We start from the raw sequence: 17,127 nt of genomic DNA on the forward strand, positions 1-17,127 counted from the left end.
GGTCTGCGTTTTTTTCCCCGACAGAAATGGATGTGCTACTACAAGCATATAGTGACTACGAGCCCATATTTCGTAAAAAAAGCAACACGGGCTGCAGTGGCGAAAGAGAGAGAGTTAGCTTGGGGGAAAATAGCTGCCCGAGTCAATGCGTACGTTTACATTTTAATCATACTGTAGTGTCCCGCAGGACACAAGGAAGACAACCTTGAGTGCCGACGAATAGTCGCTTTTTTATTAACTCCACACAACCGGTTACTGTTGGCCGTAACCACGCCAAAACAACAGCCCAACAACAATAAGAATGAAAAACAGCCTGCTAACACCCTCTGTAGCTCAAATCCCCACACTTCACTCCCTCCCGCTCTCACACCTCTTAACCCCTGAAGCTCCACACCCATCAAGGAACCATAACAATTTAGAACATCATAACATGCCAACTGAAGGATCACTACACTATGAAAGGACTGCTTCGTGATAAACAAGTGTAACCATTTACCGCGTGGTGCTCCCTGGCACCTTTAAATTAAGTTTATTATCAGAAAACTAAATACTGCCCATGTGGGAAGGCTGCTCAGGAGTTTATGAAGACTAGTCTAGGTTTGTGTTGCTGCTCTCGGAGCTGGAGTTTATTTGCAATGAATGAGTTGGATAGTCTGAAAACCTGTGAATAATAGTTTTTCCTTAGTTTGCTGCCGTTATTGACAAGGATGCAGTGCCTCCTAGAGCGTTTTCCACTGACCTCAATCTTACTAAGAAGCTCAAGACAATATTTATATTACACCTCATCACAACTAAGCTCTGTGGACCTAAATGGCATCTAGTACATGCACAGTTAGTTTAACCTCGCAGATACTGGATTTTTGAGGTTGATATTGATAGGGATATTAGAGAATTAAAAAATCTCCAACAGTATATCATATTGGATTACAAGGTTTATGGGGTGCTCTAGACCACGTAAGGAGTGTTAAGCTTTCTTTTAGAAAGTTAGTCAGTGAGTGCAAAATGACTACAAAGAGATACAAAACAAGTACAAATTAACACAGAATGGCTAAAGACATTCAAAACAACCACAAGAAGATACAGACTGACTGCAGAGTTAATCAATCTGTGAGTCTTGCATCAAGAGGTGTAAGAGTAGGGGCCCATTGTCTTATAAACCATCCATGAACCCCATCATAAATAAACACTTCAGAGAAGGACCAACATGCACTAGACTGCTATATTGATCCAGCTAATTTATCAGTCTAGTTCTACAGAAAAAAAACTAAAATATACTAAAGATGCATCATTAACAGAAGAGGAAAGAATGCAAGGGAAAAAGCCACACAGCAACTGTAACTAATCATATGTTGTAGAAATTATAAATAATTTGGTTTTGAACACAGTTGGAATAGATGAAACGTCACCAGCCAGTTTGTTCTAGAGAACTAGACAAAAACTCTCACAGAGCAGGTAGAGTTTGAAAAATCACCACCTCATATCCTGAGAGTATGGACTAGTCATTGAACGGGCCAGAAATGTACTCTAGAGCCAAAGTGCTTTGGAAACTGTGAGTTTGATTACAGTAGATACAGTATAATGCTGCATTTGTCTGTCCTGTTTTCCATTTTTTTTTTTTTTTTTTTTTGTGATGCTGGTTATTTCCAACTTTGTGCTTTGTTTCACCACAGGAGCCTCTCGGCATCCCGTGAAGACAGCTGGCTCAAGTCTCTGTTTGTTAGAAAGGTCGACCCGAGAAAAGATGCCCACTCTCATCTGCTTGCTAAGAAAGAAGACAACAATCTGTACAAAATACAGTGTATGTATTGTTTGTGACTTGGTAGTGCCACAGTGTTACAAGTGTGTGTCTTTAATGCATTAAGATAGACTTTGACATGTATAATATTTTCCGAGATGACATACATATTAAAAAATAAATATTAAATAAATTGGATCAGCTCAGGTTTTATTCTTTTCTTGCAGTTCACAATGTCAAGCCTGAGTGCCTTGATGCTTATAATGAACTCTGGTAAGAAGACTTTATTGAGCTGCCCCGACTGTGCTGGTTTAGTAAGCAGTGCAGATATTTAGAATTTTTACACATTTGCGTGTTGTGTGTGTGCTGCAGTGAGGAAGTCTTGCTTTCCATACACACTGACCCCGAATACCCATGTGAACTTGTGGGCACCTGGAACACATGGTACGGAGAGCAGGATCAGGCAGGTGAGAGCACTTGTGAAACTCTTTGTCGCAGTCTAAACACATGCAGGTGATAAACCTGCTTTTGAATGGCCTTTGATTGATGGGTTGGTAGCCCATTCAGTGAGTGTAAATGAAACAAATTCCCTATTTGAAACAGAAAACTTTGATTATAATGCTCACAGATAAAATAATATTGCTAAAAGGACAAGGTGATTATTGAGTCAACAGAAAATCAATCGATTATGCGAAATATTAAACTGTTCCAGCTCCTCAAGTGTGATGATTTGTTGCTTTTGGCCTTTGAAATGTTGGTTTGACAAAATAAGCAATTTTGACACTTTATAAACTAATTGATTATCTGGGAAACGTCATAAACACCTTAGCTGATAATGAAAGTTATTGTCTTTGCAGTCCTACAAGATATTATAGTTGATTCATGTTTTCTAAAATCATTTGAACCATACAAGAACATCATGAGTTAAGGCAGCTGTTGGCAAAGTTGCATTACTGTATGACAGTAGTTTGTTACTGCCGATGGGAAGTATAATGAAAAACAGAACATTCTTCCAACTGTGCAGTTTCTTCTCTCTTTGACTCTTAAGGGCTTAAACACAGATGTTTCCTACAACTATTACAGTCACCGTCCTCCTCAGTAACACAAACCTACACTTTGACAGTCTTTATATTTTTGTTAATTATAGCTGTGTGACTATTGCACTTTTCCTGGCTGCTTTCCATTTTGCCCTTGTGTTGACATTTGTCTCTTGTCCCTCGCAGTCTGTCTCTCATGACAGAGCTCAGTAACATTGGTAGCCTCAGTAATGAATGGTCATCTGAAAGGCTGCATAAACAAATGCGTACAAATAATGTGCACTGTATTGTGTGGATTTGCTACTGATCGGGTTCAGCTGATACCTTCTTAAGTGTTGTACCAGAGTAAATGCAGGAAGAACTTTTTCATGTTAGCAAATGACAAACTGTGATTGTATTGTAGCAGCCAGTGTTGTCCTGCGATGAGGCATCGTGAGTTCCTCACAGAAATTGACTAGAGATTTGTGTTTGACACACTGTCCTTGTCATGGCAGCTCCAGATCACCGGTGGCCCACAGATAAATAAATAATTAGATTACAGTTGTTAATGTGAGAGAAAATTTTGCCCAAAAAAATACAAACATGCCGAGATATATTTGAGAGCTGCATTATTTTTGGCTCTTCTGCTCCTTCTATTCTAGTTCACCTGTGGAGATATCGGGGAGGATACCCGGCTCTCACTGAAGTCATGAACAAACTCAGGCAGAATAAGGTAACGGGTGCTCGGTTAGTTTAGTTTACTGGCAGCCGGTGACCTGTAGGTGACCGGTTCTGGCAGCGCACCCTTCAAATTAGATCGACATACCCTTTTCCAGTTCCACATGTTCTATATCTGTGGTTTTCCAGCTGTATGTTTGTAATTAAATATTATGGTTCAATTATCTTTAAAGCTTATTTATAGAAATGCAGTTTTATACTATAAATTAGGTAATTGCAGTTTATGGACCCAGTCCTACCTTATACTTCTGGTAAATTTATGTTTAGTCTGCTGAAGTTCATGAAAGTTCATAGAACAGACGACAGAGATCTTTTGCAACCTTAAGGCAAGGCAAGTTTATTTATATAGCACATTCTCATACACAATGGCAATTTAAAGTGCTTAACACAATCCACATAGATAAATAAAACATTACAATGCAAATTTGATAAAACATTAAATATTACTTAAAAGCAACAATTACATAACAGTAAACGTATCAACATGCATGAGTAGATGCCTAGTACTTTGAGTACAGCTGTGGATTCTCACTGTTCTCAGTATACTTGTACCGCTTTGCTTCATTCTTCCCAAGACTAACCTCTGAGTAGTTTACACTAGAGGAGGACGTGCCTTCTTCTAGAAATGTGGAAACATCGGTGTCTGTACAATCAGCTAAACAGCACGATGAAGTCTGTTGGTCAATGGGTAATGGATGAAAAAAGTAAAAATAGAAGCAGATAAATTGCAATATTTAAGTTTCCTATCTCTCTTCTGTTACCACAGCTCTTACTGCACCTTGTCATAGAAGGACATCTGTTGTTATAGCATGATAATGCACTAAAATGGCCTGATCACAACTGATGCACTGCAGCAAGCCTAACAGACGGTGTCTTGTTCTGTCGTGTTTTTAGACCAAAGTTTAATGTTTTCCTGAACGTAGGTAGGAGTTGGTCTGAGCCGGATTACTGATTAACATGTTACTGTTGTTTGTCGTTGCTGTAGATGTTTATGGACTACAGAGACAAGAGGGGGAAGATGCTGCTGTCTCGTAGGAACCAGCTGCTGCTGGAGTTCAGTTTCTGGAATGAACCTGTCTCTCGTCCAGGACCCAACATCTACGAGCTCCGATCGTACCAACTCAGGGTAACACTGCCTCTTACATTTAACAGCTTCCTCCAGCTATGCATAAATACTGTATATATTTTCTCTGATGCTGTAGTGAACAACTTACTGTCCACATCTCTCTCCTCTTCAATTATTTTATTACAGCCAGGGACGATGATCGAGTGGGGAAATTACTGGTAAGGCACCACTCTTCATGTATCTTTCTTCTTTTTTTTGTTCATGTAGTTATCAGAAAGTCACCAAATTAGATTGATTTTAATAAATGCTATGACAAGCCCTTAAACTTTCACTCAGTGTGGTCATTTTAGAGCTGCCAATGTTATGTACAATTTTAAACATTTCCTCACTAGTATTTTGTTGGTTTTACAGATTGTAGCAGATGAATATGAGTCACCGGTACCAGGCTACACAGTCTATGCATGATTCTTAAGCATAACCAGATATACACCATTTATACCACATGATTATAAAGCTCAATCATAATTTACCCTGGATTTAATATATTTGTATATCTAATTAAAATGATATTGACTGATAAATTTGCCTGTTAATAATAATAAATCCAACCATGTTGGGGGAGTTAAAACAATCGGTGAAATTACTGGGTTATCTGTGAATGTCTGTCATTTGAACTTTAAATCCTACAAATTTGTGCTGGTGGCTTAATCAGTAAAACCCTTCAGTAACAAGCTTTTTGTTTTGTTTTCTTATCTCATGTGGTCAACAGGGCGCGTGCTATCGAGATTCGCCAGAAAAACCAGGAGGCAGTGGGAGGCTTTTTCTCACAGATTGGAACCCTGTACCAGGTTCATCACTTATGGGGTGAGCAGGGCTTATAAATGTAATGAACAGAGCTGCACCTTTTAGACAAAACATACACAAAATGTTAAACTCTACATCATAGTATTTCAAATAAATGATTTAAATTACACAAATGTGTATATAATATACCTCCCAGTCTACTGGGTGCATCTGTTTGGTGGCCCCTCGACATTTTCTTCACCTGGTACCTGCTAATGCAAACACAGCAAAATCATTGTCATGTGAAAATGAGATCATGTAAGCGCCTGACTCGAGATCGAAAAACAATTACTGTGTAACTGTTGGGCTAAGAGTGGAGACCGTAGGTGTGATATGTTGATCTGAGTGAAAACTGCATCTAATGATCTAAACAGCGTCTTGTTTTCCAGCTTACAAAGACCTTCAGTCCAGAGAAGACACCAGAAATGCAGCTTGGCAGCGTGAAGGGTGGGACGAGGTTGTTTACTACACAGGTAAGACTTAGTTTTCTGTGCTCTCTTTCTGCTTGTTACCTTTCTGATAATACAATAATTTCAAAGACCAACTTTGAGTGGTATTTTATCATGATGATGATGACAATGTAAAAATGTTACTTGCAAAGTATGTTACTGATGTTGATGTTTTTGTCTGCTGTAATGCAAAACCCTTCCACAGTTGACTTGTTAATAACATCAGCTTGTGTATGTCGCATGTCATCTTGCATACATTTATTTACCTTGTTGTGATAGATGTTGTAATTAAAAACATATTCTTATGTTATCAATGTCATATGCCATATTGCCCAGTACTGCTTTCTGACTTCACTGTCTGCTCACCTCTAACAGACTCTGTGCTTTAACATGCACTTGGTAAGTGACCTGGTGACAGCTGTCCTGTCACTGTGCCTTCAGTTTAAAATCTCTGGCACAAAATCAGAAAGCACCATCTTGTATCTTCGCTGCACTTGAAATAAATAAATAAATAAGCCATGATTCCAGAGTAAGGCCAGGGACTGGGCACAATCTGATGAGTGACTGTGGTGCACATGCATTACAGTATACACTGAACTAGAGATCCAGTAATTTATTAGTGGCAATCAATGTTGAATACATGGATGATTGGTTTGTGCATGAAAAGTAAAAAAAAAAAAGATATTACGTCACCGGCTGTTATGGAATATGATTCCATTACAAAAAGCACAAATTTATGAAATATTCACAAATTTAATATGTAAGGATAAACTCACACAGGATGTCTATTTGTCCAAGTTAATTACAGTGCATGGAAACATTTTTGTTTTTGTTTACTTTTCTCTGTTTTCCTGTGTGCATGGGAACATAATGCATGACACAGAACTCTCTTGCTAAGAATATTGTTTCTTCCTCATTCTGCAGTCCCTCTTATTCAGCACATGGAATCTAGGATAATGATTCCCATGAAGACTTCACCCTTGAAGTAACCACAAACATCTTGGGAAGCCTCTCGACAGTGACTGTCACACCCCTGTTGAGAGTGTAATCGAATACCAGAGTGTGCACTGCCAGGGATGCTTCCTGTTTTCTTTGTTTTCTGAACTCCCTTTTTCTTTGTGGTCCTAGAAAGTTTTATTTCAAATCAGATGGTTAAATTCATTGTCAATGTCGTCATTTACTGGTCCTTTAATAGGCCGTGTGTTTTAAATGGCTTGTCCTGTTTTCATGGTTATCTAAAAATACATTCATCTGCTTGTTGAGATACCAACATTGTTGTGAATCAACAGTTCTAGTGTTGGTCACAGGGGCTAAAATGTCTTTGATAGAACCACAGTTCGAAAGAAAAGTTAACATGACATTTACACTCACCGGCCACTTTATTAGGTACACCTTTATGCGATTCAATGTAACACTTCCACCATAACATCTGCGTTTAAGAAGTTTAAAATGTCTCAGCTTTTGGCGAAATTGTCCAAAATATATAAATTAAATTATATGTTTATTATTGAGGTCGTAGTTAAAGGTGGTGTTGTACTGGACTACATTATATTCAGAGATGTTCCTAATATTCCAGCCCTCTCACATAGGAAGATAAAAATATAGACACCTCTAAATATAATGTACTCCAGTATAACTATGACCTCATTAATAAGCATATAATTGAATTTATACATTTATGATGATTTCACCAAAAACTGAAACATTTTGAGCTTCATAAACACAGATGTTAAGGTGGAGGTATTGTAATGAATTGCATACAATTATACAGGTGTACTTAATAAAGTGCCTTGTTGCACTACAAAGCAAACAGAGGAAACTGCATCCAGTATCTTACAATAAAAACACTGTATCCAGAGCTCACTCTTGACTGTCAGTACAAACCAGATATGCTTATTTAAATATCAGTCATTACAAGGGAAGCTATATTTTATAAAGAGGGTTGTATAATTATAACAATGGACAGTAAAGCTGATTGTCAGAGGAGTAGTACAGCCACAGTCAGACCCTAGAGTAGCTTTATTTCCAGTGAAAGTTCATCCAGTCTTCTAGAGAATGTGACTTTATGTGGCTGAAGCTGACCCACTTATGGTGTGTACCCGTAATTAGTGTCACGATCATCTGGATGAATGAAAGGTTTCAAAAGGACAGTGTTACAAAGATGCACAAGAGGTGAAGTTCACTAACACACCACACAGTGGTCAGAACAGAAAGCTCCAAAGTCTTCTACTTTCTACTGGATACCTGACTATAGTGTCCAGTTGTTGGAGTGATCTTGTGCTGAATCCCCAGTTTTTTTTCTTCATTCATCTCTCTTCTGTTAAACCGACAACATCTTCAGATTATTTGCTAACTTCAACATCATGACTCTTTAGGCTTTTCCAGTTGTGGAGTGGGGACAAGATAATTAGAAAATGTTTTTGATTGTAGCAGGGCTAATCAGTATCTACGGTACAAACTTCTGTCCAGTGCCTGATTTGGCCTATCTCTGTATCAAGCAATGAATGCCAGCCAGGTGACTGTGTGCTCTAACTGAGATTGTTTGCTTTTTGTTGACGGTCAGATCGTAGATACACATAGTAGGCTTATTGACCAAGCCAGGGAGATGTCAGTATTGCATTTGTAACTAAAATGGGATATTCTAAAGAACGAGGAGGAATGTCTCTACATGATAAATGTGAAAGCAACGATTTGTTAAGATTAGTTGTACATATTAAACTTCTAAAGAAAATTTTAAAAATAAAAGTCTTGGACTCCTTTTATTCAATATTGCAGTGATACTAGAAATACATACGTTGCAACCTGAGCTCAAGCAGAAATGATTATCTGATAATCAGATTGACAGAAAAATTTTCATTTTTTTGACAAATCTTTTAAGTAATTTCTAAGAACATAAAATTTTATTTGTACCCTGCAGCTTCTAAATTGCAAATATTGACTAGTAGCCAGGACAACAAGATGGAGGAATTGATGTAGTTAACATCCAAAGTGTACACTTAGTACTGTTTATAGTGATCATATTTTCCTGGACTTAAACATTAGAGTTTAAAATGAATCCGCTTCATTTCCATTTCACACTTGCAGATGTGACGCACTTGGCCAACCAGCGCGTGCGTTAGGGTGGTACTTGTGGTACCTTCAATGAATATCGGAAATCTCAAAACCTCTGAGCGCGAATACTAACCTCTCCCAGAAGAGTGTTTGCAAAAACTGTTTACACATCAATTATTTTGAGGAAACCGCCTTTCTAGGACCCAGAGCCAGTCCTGAAAATATTCGTTTGTGACCCTGGCTTAATAATAGACTAATGTAAGATTGACAACACTGTTGGATTAGTGTTAGGCCTCTTACCTGCACTGTTGCTTTTTTAAAATATGCTACAGGACAGGACAGGTTTTCAGCAGAATTTTAGGGTAATTGCCCTTTAATAATAATAATAATAACACAGTTTTCTACTTATTTTTGCTTACTTTGTGTCTTTCCTTCTGCACCTCTGCACCTCCCTAACACTTTGAAAACCAGAGGTGGAAAGTAGCCTCTGTAGGACTATGGCTCTTGTTACCATTGCTAACTCTGAGAGACGAGACAGTCCAAGTAACTTCAAAACAGTGCTGCTTTATTCCATGAACACAGGTAAAATTAACATTACATGCTCAGGTATCTTGCACCTCCAAACTCAAAACATGAAGCAAATCAATGTGCATGTGTGTATGTCTGTTGATTAAGTGGTGTGTAGCTAAAAACATTCTCACGACCTCTAGTACATGTCGTGACTTAAACATAAGAACATATTATGGCTAAGGCTACAGTTATACACGTCGTAATAATAATATTAAACACCCTGTCTGCTGACAGTCATCAACTCTTCTCTCTAGTTATCCTTGACCAGATGTACCCTGTAGAAACTCATAAGCATGCCTAAGCATTTAACAGTCTAACTAGACATCCTATCTCCACTAAACATTTCTAATACATAAAGTATCTATCCAATTTCTATCTGACTAAAAATACCTAACACCTCTATTGTACTTAGGTACAATTTTGAGTAGTTCCATTTTTTGCTACTTCATATCTACTTCGATTTCACATTTTAGAAACAAACAATATACTTTACGCCACTACATTTATTTGATGACTTTAGTTACTAATATTTTTAAACTGTGGTGTTGCTACTAGTACTTCGCCTCCCCCCGGAGGCGCCTGATCTGGCAAAATCTCAACGAATTGGAGAATAATTCTCTGGTCATATGAACGGGGACTTGGGTCTCTAGAAGACAGAATTTCCGAGCCTGGGATGTTTACCTGAAGGCAGCGCGAGAACACGTGTTAGAGCCTTCTGGAAACCGACTCCCCTTTCGATAGGGTTCGAGCAGTGCGGACTCTTTACCGGCGATACTTTTTATTTTTTCTTCGCTGGGTGTGCAGCTTCGTCATGGCTGTGAAAGCTCTAAACCCAAAAGCAGAAGTAGCCAGGGCCCAGGCCGCTTTGGCCGTTAATATCAGTGCCGCCCGGGGGCTTCAAGATGTGTTGAGAAGTAACCTGGGACCGAAGGGGACCATGAAAATGTGAGTGCAGCCGGAGCCCTTTGTGCAGCACGCGTGCTATGCTAACTCACCAGTATGCTAGCAGCTACCGTTAGCTTTAACTCACTAGTATAGAGTTCGCGCGGGTAGCATTATAGTCATTCTGTCACCACTTAATTCTGACTGTTTATGAGCATTAGAAAGATTCTCCAGGGTACTGTTTTAGAGCCCTCTGTCACGTAAATCACAGTCTCAGTCAGCTGAGGCCTTCAGTCGCTAAGCGGATAACGGACACACTGGCGCACGTTGCCCTGCCCAGTCATTGTCATGATCTTTTTGACAACCACAAAGCTAACGCTAGCATTAGCTGGTTAGCAGACTGTGCAAACACCGAGATCGTTTGATTCATTCGAGGTTAGCACTCAGAATCATTTAGTTAACATGGATTTAACGTTAAACAGTCGAATAGTGGGACTACAGAGCAAATAAATGAGTCGATAACCGGTGACGAGTTGATGTTGGGTATTGATCAGCGTCAGGAGGATTATTTCAGGAAGTTCAGACAGGTTAACAGTTAGTGAGCAAAGTACATTAAGGTTTGTGCACCGGACGTAGCTGACTGAAAACTTGACTAATAGCTCACCAGGAGTGTATTACCCTGAAAGAGGTGAACATGTTAACATTAGCCCTTCCGTGCTTGTTTGGATCCACAGGCTGGTGTCTGGTGCAGGAGACATAAAGCTGACCAAAGATGGCAACGTCTTGTTACACGAAATGGTAAGGAGGTGCTGACTGTGATATTTTCTGTCTGGCTGTCTTGTCCATTGTTGCTGAAGGGTGACCACACCCCTAAGGTATATGTGTGTGAATGCATCTAAATATGCAGATACCCAATGCAGTATGAGCAGAGCTTCACATATGTTCATTGTCTGTAGTTATGTCTCCTGTGGATCACATCCAGCTGTAGAGAAAGATCCTCTTATGATGTGGTTGGAGGAAAAAATTGGTTTTCATAAAGCTTGAAAGCTGAAAGGTTTTAAGAACATCTTCAGCAGGTAGAGTTGGCTCAGTTGAAAGCTCCAGAAAAAGCTAGTAAATAGACTTTGAGTTAAATTTGACTTTTACAGAACTTGTCCTTTGAAATGAAGCTAGTCAATCAGCAGAAAATTAATAAATAGTTCTGATAATTGTTTCAGTCATTTTTCAAGCAAACGTGATGGAAGCAATGCTGCCCATCTTAAGTTTCCAGAATCTCATATGGCAGAATTTTTGTGTCTGTTTAACATTAATGATTGTAATGATTGTAAATTTGAATGCCTTACCAGGGTCTGGGACTCTGGGCTCTGTGAATTTGTGATTGACATATTCTAGTTTTGACCAGTCCAAAAAAAAAAATCTGATTTTATTTAAAATTAGTCACAGCCTTGTTGTCCTGTTATTGACTGTGAAGGTGTTTTACATAACCACAGTCGTGGCTCACTTCTGATGTTGCATGTTTGTTTTCTTGCAGCAAATTCAGCACCCAACGGCGTCACTTATTGCAAAGGTTGCCACGGCACAGGATGACATCACAGGAGATGGTACCACCTCCAACGTCCTCATCATTGGTGAACTGCTGAAGCAGGCCGACCTCTATGTGTCAGAGGTAAGAGAGGTTTAAAACCTGTCAAGTCCCAGTCCCTGTCTGGCTGGCCACTTGGAACACACACCAGTACTGTTCATGAGAAGTTAGTTTTTATCAGTGTAATTTTTCTTATATTCAATTTGAAAAATGAATTTTTTCAGAATTCATGTCAATATTCAGCAATGAAACAGAATTCTTCTATAAAGTGACTTTTGTGTTCAGGGACTTCATCCAAGAATCATTACTGAGGGTTTTGAGGCTGCAAAAGAGAAAGCTTTGGCAGTTCTGGAGGAAGTGAAGGTGACTCGGGAAATGGACAGAGAGACACTCATCAATGTTGCACGCACCTCTCTCAGGACCAAGGTCCACACAGAGTTGGCAGACCTGTTAACTGAGGTGAGACATGAGGGAGTGGAGCTCAGCATCTGTCACTATTTGACCAACTGCACCAAATGCAGATCATTTGTCTTGGTTGTTGTTACTCTTAGTTTATTACTTTAATAAGCTGTAGTCATAAACTGCCACAGTTCAAAGTGCTTAGTCAAATACAGGGTGGTCATTTTCTTTGTGAAACCGTTACAAGCATGTTTAGTACTTTGTGAATGATCAAAATGATATTTCCATCAGAAATGAGACTTTTTGCTCTAAATTGAACCTCTACATCTGTGCATATATGTCAGCTGATGCTGGTTGCTGGTAGTACTTTTCTTATTGCAGTGGTTTGATGATTAAATTCTGTTGTTAATGGTTGTTAGTGGTGGTGACTGGTTTGTTTGTCTGCAGGCTGTAGTAGATGCTGTGCTGGCTATTGCTAAACCCAATGAACCCATTGACTTGTACATGGTGGAGATCATGGAGATGAAGCATAAGACTGACTGCGATACACAGTGAGTGTTGAGACAGACATGGAGCCACAGGTGACTCATCATGTTAACTGCGACTGTGCAGGGGTCCCAGACATGTAAGAGTAACTGTTTTTGTTTGTTTGTTTATTTAAAATATTCTCAGGCTAATCAGAGGTTTGGTGTTGGACCACGGTGCCCGACACCCAGACATGAAGAAGAGGGTTGAGGATGCTTATGTGCTGACCTGCAACGTGTCTTTGGAGTATGAAAAGACAGAGGTCAACTCTGGCTTTTTCTACAAGAGCGCTGGGGACAGGGAGAAGCTTGTGGCAGCAGAAAGGAAGTTCATTGAAGATCGTGTGCAAAAGATCATCGCCTTGAAGAACAAAGTCTGCCCTAATGGGGAGAAGGGTTTTGTAGTCATTAACCAGAAGGTATGCTTGATGCTAGCATTTTAACTGTGCAGCATTGCAGTGTAGTTACTGGCCTCTGTACTGGGAGTAGTTCATACAGTAGTGCCTTTACAGAGTTAAATTCAAAATGCGCTTTTAAAAAACAAGTAATATAAAGTTGACAACAGTATCACACACGCTTTAAACTTGTTGACACAGTGGTGTCCACTAGGCCAGGCTTTCTCCAAATCAGCTTTTTAAAACTGTCTGGCTTTAATAGTTCATACAATACAATATACATTAGTTCAATAAAAGTAAATCCAAATGTCTGATGTAGAAAAGCTGTTTTAAATTATTTTCACCAAGTTATAGGTTCAGTCACATATCATTTTAGTTTCTTATAACCACTAAGTATTTTTACATTTCGCAGCATGTGAAAGTAAAAGAATTGAGTGCACAGCGAACACCCAAGGGTGCTGCCGTGGCTCCCCCTGGTCTCTTTAATCTGTGCTACATTAAATCTGATTTGTACCTCTGCATTAGGAGAGCCCATTCCTCTCCTACATGTATTCATCAGATCAGAATAAACCTGTCCCGACTGACAGTGACACAAATACACAGTTAATTGTTTCTTGAATTGATCAATTGTAGATGGAAGTTTGATCTCTTTAGTATTTTGTCCCTTTGGTTTTTGTAGGGTATTGACCCATTCTCCCTGGATGCCCTAGCCAAGGAAGGCATTGTCGCTCTGCGCAGGGCAAAGAGGAGGAACATGGAAAGGTATTAAACCTGTTTTCTGCTTCAGTGAAAAGTGGCTGTTTCTTTATAATGGAAGTGTCATATTTGTTATTTTTTTATTGGGGTGAACACCTGTGTAAAAACAGAAGTAAATTATTTAGGAAATGTTGAAAATATCTAAGAAATAAATGTATTAGAAATTGGCTGTGTTATACAGTTTTTTGTAACGACACCATCAGCTATGTCTTATTACTGTCACTATGACACTGTAGGAAACTATCCCAGTGCTGCTCCTTCATGAAGTTTTATTTTGTTCAGCCACAAGAGGGCCATTCTGACAGAGGCAGTGCAGCCACAGCAGGCTAAAGAACCAGGCTCAGTTGACCTTCGGAGCTGGGCCCAGTTCATGGTTCATTAGTTACATTCTGCACACATTGAGGAATTTTCAGCATTTTTTTTTTTAAGTGTAAAGTTTGTCCGATATTTTAAATGATGCTTAACTAAGACAAGAAATCCAGTGATGCAGTATCACATCAAAGAAATGAATTATACAATGTGCCGTTTCTTCGGCAGACTCTCACTTGCTTGTGGTGGCATTGCCATGAATTCAGTCGATGATCTCACACCCGAGTGCCTGGGACACGCTGGGCTGGTTTATGAACACACACTGGTGAGTTTTTATCAAGGCAAATGTGAGATTAATACATAGACTTCTTATTTTATGTGCAGTCTGTGCATCTGTTTTATCTATGTCTGTTATTGAGTCAGAGTTGTTAACTGTCCCTGATTGTGTCTTCAGGGAGAAGAAAAATACACGTTCATTGAGAATTGTGGGAACCCTCGCTCAGTGACTCTGCTGGTGAAGGGACCCAACAAACACACCCTCACACAGATCAAAGATGCTGTAAGGGATGGCCTGCGGGCTGTCAAGAACGCCATAGAAGACGGTGAAGACACTAATGAACCTAAAAGTTTACTTCTGCCATTTAAATTAGCTTGGTTAGTTTTATGGAACTATGAGTTACAAGTTGAGTTTTGAATTGTTTTGGTGGAGTTCAGCATTGGCTTAACATTTTGCAGCTAATGTTATTTAGACAAGAAATGTCAGTTTTCTTGTTCTTATTCTGAAGGTAGGTTTCCTTTTCAGACTATTGTCCATATGTTTACATAGGTAAACCACATGTTAAAGGTCTTTGGATAACCAGAATTATCAAGTATCACAGTTTGTACTTTTGGACACACCAGCTCCACTTATGTCTCTCCATTCTTCTTAGCTTGATTTCTGATTGTATCTGACAGTAAGGTCAGTTTATCTGTTCTTTGGTAAAGTGCAGCTGGTCTCGTTTGCACAGTGAACACCCAGGGATGCTAACGTTGTTCTCCCTGGTTTCCCGTGTCTGCTACAGTGACTCTGATCTTGACCCCTGTGTTAGTTTTGTTCTCTTCTACATGTAAGCAACTGGTCAGACCAAAGTCCCCAAAGTGTCTTTGACCTATGATTGATTTTGTTGTAAATGTACTGCCTTTTTGGCCTGAGGTAATTATATATGTTTTCTGAGTAGCCTTTTTTCTCTTTGTCTCTTTAGGTAGTGTTCTACCTGGTGCAGGTGCATTTGAGGTGGCCGTGGCAGACGCTCTGATAAAACATAAGCCCAGTGTGAAAGGCAGAGCCCAGCTGGGAGTCCAAGCATTTGCAGATGCTCTCTTAATCATCCCTAAGGTGTGAGATTTTACTTTTCCCTCCAGGCTTCTAGTGTTTCTTGACCTGTTGTAGAAAACTCTTGCTTCTGTATTGCAACATTGTCATCTCATGTCCTCTTCCCTGATGTCATACAGTTAGACAAGGTTGGTTTCTGTTGACATTTATACTGTATGAACCTCTTTATTATAATTATGTATCTTCACTCAGGTTTTGGCCCAGAACTCTGGCTATGACCAACAGGAGACCCTGCTAAAGCTGCAGACAGAGTACAAAGAGTCTGGTCAGCTTGTTGGAGTAGACCTCAGCACAGGTCAGAACCACAGCACACCCTTAATTAAGAATCTGTGGAGATTGTCTTTGTTTCAAGATGTCCCAAAAACGTCACTCTTTCAAAATCAGTAATGTGAGACAATGCACTGGAGACTTTTTAACACAGCATTAAATACATACTGTTACACAGATGTCAGATTAGCAAAAGGCTGAGCTATTGAAAATCACAACTGGTGGAGAGTAAAAATGTTCATAAAGGATGCCCCTCCCCTTAAATATCATTAACACACTATATGAGGCTAGTGTGTCCATTATTCTGCTCCAGCACTTTTATTTTAAATATCTATTTTTTCCCTTTTTTAATATGCTGTGTTTCAGGGGAACCTATGGTAGCAGGAGAAGCAGGAGTGTGGGACAATTACAGTGTCAAGAAACAACTTCTCCATTCATGGTGAGGTTAAGCATTTCTAAATTATACAAGAACTGGGAATATTTAACATGGTCTTGATGCAGTGTCTCCCCATCGATCTCTAACACGAGTCTGTATTTCTTTACAGCACGGTGATTGCCACCAACATTTTATTGGTAGATGAGATAATGAGAGCTGGAATGTCTTCTCTCAAAGGTTAAAGGTCAGCTGAGGAAGCTGCAGCGGTTGTCATGCTCACAAGGATAGCCATTTTCCAGATGGTTCAGTCAACACGTTATTGCTCTCGGCACTCGGTCTGATGGACAGCCTGCTTTTAACACCACAGAATCCATCACAGCGTCTGTCAGAAACCATTGTTTTGCTAGTCATGGTTTTTTTTTCCATGCATTTGTCAATGCGCCCCCTTCTGATTAGTTTATTTATGAGATTTTGTTAAAAGCACCGACCTCTGACACTCACTTTTGTTTCTACCATTAAAGGTTTTCTTGGCTATTGAAAAGTTGGTTTTGTTTTTTTGTGAAGTCAGTGGATATAAAAAACAACAACCTTAAAATACAAGAAAAAAAAAATGTAAACACTTTTCCGAGCCTTTTCTGCTTGGAAGAGTACATGAACATTCTGAACTACATCTGGACAAAGCTACATAGACACTAATGCACAATTAGTAGTGGCATGTAACCCAAGTATATTTATGGTACAATGTTTTTGGTACTTAAGTATTTCCATTTTATACTTAAAATGTAAAAGGTACCTGC

The 17,127-nt window shown here is 39.3% G+C and overlaps 2 protein-coding genes across 8 annotated transcripts in view; both read left to right on the forward strand.

The window, feature by feature from the left end:
* Positions 1-7,528, forward strand: part of LOC109970503 (protein NipSnap homolog 2-like) — a 34,745-nt gene extending 27,217 nt beyond the window's left edge. For 2 of the 7 annotated variants that reach the window (XM_020618073.1, XM_020618072.1), the window contains exons 4-12: positions 1,671-1,798; positions 1,963-2,008; positions 2,108-2,202; positions 3,414-3,484; positions 4,475-4,615; positions 4,742-4,773; positions 5,325-5,419; positions 5,773-5,871; positions 6,772-7,526. In XM_020618073.1, coding sequence (XP_020473729.1) covers positions 1,671-1,798; positions 1,963-2,008; positions 2,108-2,202; positions 3,414-3,484; positions 4,475-4,615; positions 4,742-4,773; positions 5,325-5,419; positions 5,773-5,871; positions 6,772-6,836 — 772 coding nt within the window. In that variant the 3' untranslated portion in view covers positions 6,837-7,526. Of the gene's footprint in view, positions 1-1,670; positions 1,799-1,962; positions 2,009-2,107; positions 2,203-3,413; positions 3,485-4,474; positions 4,616-4,741; positions 4,774-5,324; positions 5,420-5,772; positions 5,872-6,222; positions 6,247-6,771 lie in introns of all 7 variants that reach the window. The other 5 variants (XM_020618076.1, XM_020618074.1, XM_020618075.1 and 2 more) reach the window with 5 other exon arrangements.
* Positions 7,529-10,128: 2,600 nt separating this feature from the next.
* On the forward strand, positions 10,129-16,871 carry cct6a (chaperonin containing TCP1, subunit 6A (zeta 1)). Its single transcript, XM_020618091.1, has 13 exons — positions 10,129-10,413; positions 11,085-11,148; positions 11,882-12,016; positions 12,218-12,391; positions 12,779-12,882; positions 13,004-13,274; positions 13,930-14,012; positions 14,544-14,640; positions 14,770-14,917; positions 15,557-15,690; positions 15,880-15,982; positions 16,321-16,393; positions 16,500-16,871. The coding sequence occupies exons 1-13, from the start codon at positions 10,280-10,282 to the stop codon at positions 16,570-16,572; spliced, it is 1,593 nt and encodes a 530-aa protein (XP_020473747.1). The 5' UTR covers positions 10,129-10,279; the 3' UTR covers positions 16,573-16,871.
* Positions 16,872-17,127: the final 256 nt, after the last annotated feature.

Source organism: Monopterus albus, unplaced genomic scaffold, assembly GCF_001952655.1.
Source record: "Monopterus albus unplaced genomic scaffold, M_albus_1.0 scaffold199.1, whole genome shotgun sequence".
In the NCBI taxonomy this organism is placed as follows: domain Eukaryota; kingdom Metazoa; phylum Chordata; class Actinopteri; order Synbranchiformes; family Synbranchidae; genus Monopterus; species Monopterus albus.